The following is a 6,000-nucleotide window of genomic DNA, read 5'->3' on the forward strand; positions in this document are numbered from 1 at the left end:
CAGAACATAGACAGTGTAACAGAAGATAGAACACATATAAAAATAGTAATAATAAAGGGAATTACAAGGACTCTGTAGAAATAATTAAGGCTGTATGCAGATCTAAATCATTTACAAATTTTAATCTACTTCTGGGTGGCTATAGAGAAGTTAAAAGAAAAAAAAATCAAGGTCACGCAGGCGTGTGGTAAGTCAGTTAATATTGGTTAAGTGCTGTTCGGGAAGTAACTAGTACTAGTAGAAAACAGCAGACCCAAGATGCAAACTCCAAAACACAGGGCTTTTGCTTGAGTTCAGAACTCACTGAATCATACTTTTCCTGCCATGGGTTAACTTGAAAGATGTGTATAAGAGGGTACTCCTGTCCTGAGAGTCCATTAATTTATGTTCTGATTCTCCTTTTCCTGAGACTTTAGTGCTCAATCTCTTACCCTTCCCTATCACCAAGACTGGAAATCCTGTTCAGGACTAAAGGTAATTAACACAGACTATGCGGTGGAAGAGGTCAGCATGTCTGTCTGAGCCCCTTAGGTTATTTTATTACCATCAGCTATCATCAGAACCCTCCCCTCAGCGGCATGCAGGACGGACTCGGCTTGGGTTACTCTTACCAGAAAAAGTCATATCATCCATGCCATGACAAAGAGAGGCAGTTTAATTGGTTGCATTTCTCATAGCTACACCTTCTCTCCCATAGGAAATCCTCCGGTTCCCACCAAATCACACCCTAGAGGCTGTGGATGGGGCAAGGTGTTAGTGTGGGTTTAGCATGCATGAGACCTTAGATTTAGTCAACAGAACAAAAAAAAAAAAAAAGCAGAAAGAAGCAATCTAGACCAGTGTTTCTCAACCATGAGAAAACATATTTCTGATGGTCTTAGGAGCCAAGACACTGCTCTCAGTAGCAAACGTAATTACTTTCCACCTGTTATATCAATGGTTCTCAGCCTGTAGGAGCCACTCCTTTTGTTGTACAAAAGCCCATTCACAGGGGTCACCTAAGACCAAGAGAAAGCACAAATATTTACATTATGATTCATTAACAGTAGCAAAATTGCAGATACAAAGTAGCAACAGAAACAATGTTATAGTTGAGGGTCACCATTACATGAGGAACTGTTAATAATGGGTGATAGCATCAAGAAGGTTGGGAACCACTGATTTAGACCATGGACACAAAATAGTAGGCAGACCTATAGTAGCAGAAAAGAAATCCCTGATTAGTCCGATGGAAAGATTAACCCAAGGTCTTAAATTTAAATATCTCGCTAATTAACATTATTTAATCTATTCCTAAAATTGTAAAGTATAAAAGAGCATGAGATGAAACCTCCTACCTGCACACCCTTTCTTTCAGCTTCCTGCTTAGATCCTCGCTGGTAGCCATTGCTGTTTTGAGTCTCCTTTTAACAGCTTTCTAAATTTTCTTATGCATGTGCAAGGAAACACAGACAGGTCCTCTCTGTTTCCTCTCTTTTATACAAAGGCCATGCATGGCCGTTTAGCTGCTTTGCTTTTTATGTTGAACTACAAGCAGTAGGATTTGAGAGGTCATCCTGTGTCTCTACATAGAAAGCTCCCTTGTTGTTTTCCACAACTTTAGAATATTCTGTTAGTAGCCACCTCCATTCCCCCAAACACACTTTGGCGGGGGGGGGGGGGCTAGGAATTAAAGTTAGGGTCTTGCATATGAAGACACTCTTAACCCTTGAATGACATTCCCAGCTTTGGTTGAGACGGGTTTGGCCCAGGCTCCTATCAAACTCCTGATAGTTGTACCTCTGCTTTCTTAATGCTAGGACTGCAGGTAAATGCCACCATGTCTGGCTCCATGTCCCCTCCCCTCCATTTTCTGTTTACTTGTTTGTTTGATCTTTGGGGATTTTTGTTTATTTGTTTTGCTTATTGGTTTCAGTTTTCTTGGATTGTTTTGTTTTGCCACCACACCCAGCTGCTTCAGTCTCCTCCAGGGAGATAGCTACTTGAGTCACTGCAGTCCTATAATGGACAGGACTATATAAACAAGCCTTGTTCTGCAGAGAATGACAAGCATCGTACCATTACCTTCAGCACAAGTATCCTATCTGTTCATTTTTGATGTATACTACCCTCCCTTTCAGTGTCAATATGTCTTGCTTTAACTGTTTTAACCCCCACTTTCCCTTTCTTACAGAGCAAGGCTAAAGAGCTGCCTCTTTCCGCTGTGCGTTTCATGGAAGAATTGGGTGAATGTACCTTTGGAAAAATCTATAAGGGCCATCTCTACCTCCCAGGCATGGACCATGCGCAGCTGGTGGCCATCAAAACCTTGAAAGACTATAACAACCCCCAGCAGTGGACAGAATTTCAACAGGAAGCCTCTCTCATGGCTGAACTACACCACCCCAATATTGTATGCCTCCTCGGTGCCGTCACCCAGGAACAACCTGTGTGTATGCTCTTTGAGTATATGAACCAGGGAGACCTCCACGAGTTCCTCATCATGCGATCCCCGCATTCCGATGTCGGCTGTAGCAGTGATGAAGACGGGACGGTCAAATCCAGCCTGGACCACGGTGATTTCTTACACATTGCAATTCAGATCGCAGCTGGCATGGAGTACCTGTCTAGTCACTTCTTCGTGCACAAGGACCTTGCAGCTCGCAACATTTTAATTGGAGAGCAACTGCATGTAAAAATTTCAGATCTTGGGCTTTCCAGAGAAATTTACTCTGCTGATTACTATAGGGTACAGAGTAAGTCTTCACTGCCCATCCGCTGGATGCCCCCTGAGGCCATCATGTACGGCAAATTCTCCTCCGATTCCGATATCTGGTCTTTCGGGGTTGTGTTGTGGGAGATTTTCAGCTTTGGACTCCAGCCATATTATGGGTTTAGTAATCAGGAAGTGATTGAAATGGTGCGGAAGCGGCAGCTCTTACCATGTTCTGAAGACTGCCCACCGCGCATGTACAGCCTCATGACCGAGTGCTGGAATGAGATACCTTCCAGGAGACCACGCTTTAAAGACATCCACGTCCGGCTTCGATCCTGGGAGGGCCTCTCAAGTCACACCAGCTCTACCACCCCCTCGGGTGGAAATGCCACCACGCAGACCACCTCCCTCAGTGCCAGCCCTGTGAGTAACCTCAGCAACCCCCGATTTCCCAATTACATGTTCCCGAGCCAAGGGATTACACCCCAGGGTCAGATCGCTGGTTTCATTGGCCCAGCGATACCTCAGAACCAGCGCTTCATCCCCATCAATGGATACCCAATACCTCCTGGCTATGCAGCCTTTCCAGCTGCCCACTACCAGCCTGCAGGGCCTCCCAGGGTGATTCAGCACTGCCCACCTCCGAAGAGTCGGTCCCCAAGCAGCGCCAGCGGATCAACCAGCACTGGCCATGTGGCCAGCTTGCCCTCATCAGGATCCAATCAGGAAGCAAACGTTCCTTTGCTACCCCACATGTCAATTCCAAATCACCCTGGTGGAATGGGTATCACTGTTTTTGGCAACAAATCTCAAAAACCCTACAAAATAGACTCAAAACAATCGTCTTTGCTTGGGGACTCCCATATCCATGGGCACACCGAATCTATGATTTCTGCAGAAGTGTAAAAAAATGTGTGACTTTTGTAAATACACTATCCCGGAAAAACTAGAAGGTGGCAGAAAAGAGTTATATCCAAATGTTTTTATTGAAGGTTCTCATTTAGCAGACATTGCAACCAGTATCTTCTGTGAAGTTTAACTGTGTCTTGCCGGAAAGACACCAGCCAGGAAATATAATGCATTGTGGGATTTACACTCCATCTGGGTGTATGATAGGTTGTTGGGAACAGACCATTTATTTCAAGGACTGAAAACTGCAAAACCAATGAAGAGGAACAGAACATAGTAATTAAATAGCAAACCAAAAAAAAAAAAAAAAAGGAAGTCAAATGGTGCTCGCTCTGTGTGTTTGCCTTTGGTCACCATGACTGATCTACCCCCAAAATGTATAGACTGTAGCATTTGTCTACCTGCTGTCTCTACTTCAGGACAGATGTTCAGGAACGATCTTGATTCAACTTAGACTCTAGGCATGTTGGAATGGAAGTGGTGTTTAGTACCACAGAGGGAACTTCAGGTTACATTTTAAATCTCATAGAAATGAGCCATATAGATGAATCATGTCCACAGATGTCCTCTCAGTAGCCAGGTTTCTCGGGGATGGTATAGAGCATCTCTGTGTGACCTTACTCTTCTCACGAAGGCCTTTTCCACAGTCCTTTTTTTCACAATATGTTTACACAGGCCCTAGAGAAGGTAGATTTGGACGCTGGAAATGGTTGTACATTACCGTTTGGGTTATTGCTTTAGGAATGGGGTACCCAAAGAGGTACAGTCAGGAAAATGGTCCCTCAGCCCGGATCAGTATCCGTGGGAGAAGAACCAGCGTTGTGTCACTGCTCCTTTAGTTGGCCTCCATAGGAGCTTCCCCCGACCATTCATGCTGCAAATGCGTGATGCTAGAGGCAAGCATAACCACAGGCTTGCCATGCCATTAGCTTGTTTACAAGTCAGCCCGGGTCTCAGGAGTGCTTACTGTCCAGGCGATGAGCAGGAGGAAAGCCTGTGATGCTACCAGAGGTTAGTAAATTCAAACTCTCATTTTGTGCTTTGCCTGGAGACGTTCACCAATTAAATTCCAGCTCCTAAGAACTGGAACACTTTATTCGTGGAGCTAGCTGAAACCCAAAGACAAAACGCCTTATTTTGCAAAGCAGATGTCTAAAAGACATGCTGAGTTCGTTCAAAGATTACAAAACTCCAAATTCCTTAGCTTGGTAAACAAGCAATTTGATCCTTCTTGCCTTTGTTAGGAGATGCCATCAAGTGTGCCCATCCTGGCCTTTACTTGCTAACCACCTTTTACCACATTCAGAATCTTTGGGAGATTCAGGTTCTACACAGAAAGGAATTTTTGATTTGACTTTTCTTTTGTTCAAAAAAACAAACAAAAAACAAAACTCCTTTTATTCTAAGAAAAAATGTCAGCATGTCTTGCTTTTATTTTAAAGCTATAGAGATGTATAAGATGCACAATAAGTTCTAGAAATATTTCATGAGTGGAATATAAGAGTTAGGAAGATCCTGATGTTTCTGCTTTTAAAGGTAGAATTTACATAAGGGATAAAGGAAATCTGCCTACCAAAATGTGCCTAGGTTTTCCCAAACAAGCATGAACTTATAGGTACTGTGAACTCAAAAGAGTTGGCTATATTCAGATTTACTGAGCACTAAATTTAGACCTATTTTGTGGCATGATTAAGCTGATTCTATGTAACATTTCTTGAAGTGGAGTAGAGGAGAAGTTTTATATCCTTTTGTTGCTATGCAACTGTTTAATGATGCCGCTTCAAACCACAATTCTATATATCATATGACAATCAATTGTTTTCCAAGAATATTTATTTTGAGTAGACACAGTCTCAGTGAATCTGAGTTTTCACGGAGTCCCTTAAAGGGGGACTAGCACTCCATGAGCCAGTATGATACCTTCTTTGGAAAGTCACTATTATGGTTAAAAAAATAAATTCAACTTAGTTTTTTATAAAGAACTATAACATTTATTTTTAAGCCTTTTTTATAATAACTGAAGCCTTTAGGGTGAGCGAACTGAATCTCAAAACCACTTGTTCTAATGTATTAAGACAGTGCTGTGATGCTGCCGCATGCAGCCTCTTTTGTATTAAAAGATCACCTTTTTCACAAGCTGAACAAAAATCTCTTTCGCTTTGTTGACAATGTTTTTTTGTAAGGTGAGTTTATTGTCAGGTTTTTTTTTTTCTCTGCACAAAACTGTTAATGGTTTGTATCACGGAAGTGAAAATATATCTGCATTTTTATACCTGGTCTGTTTCCTTATTTCCTTTGCTTGTTTTTTAACTCAGTGTAGATTTTCTTCACCTATATAATGACAATGTTCAGGTAGTTCACACTACCATATCCTTCTTTAGCCTCACTGCATGCGT

General features: G+C 42.4%; 1 protein-coding gene across 2 annotated transcripts in view; it reads left to right on the top strand.

Moving 5' to 3' along the window:
- The window catches only part of Ror1 (receptor tyrosine kinase like orphan receptor 1), a 346,384-nt gene extending 342,469 nt beyond the window's left edge, over positions 1 to 3,915 (top strand). For both annotated transcript variants that reach the window (XM_021160539.2, XM_029476592.1), the window contains exon 9: positions 2,174 to 3,915. In XM_021160539.2, the coding sequence (XP_021016198.1) occupies positions 2,174 to 3,601 (1,428 nt within the window). In that variant the 3' untranslated portion in view covers positions 3,602 to 3,915. The remainder of the gene's footprint in view (positions 1 to 2,173) is intronic.
- Positions 3,916 to 6,000: the final 2,085 nt, after the last annotated feature.

The sequence above is a fragment of the Mus caroli genome, chromosome 4 (assembly GCF_900094665.2).
Source record: "Mus caroli chromosome 4, CAROLI_EIJ_v1.1, whole genome shotgun sequence".
Classification (NCBI taxonomy): Eukaryota; Metazoa; Chordata; class Mammalia; order Rodentia; family Muridae; genus Mus; species Mus caroli.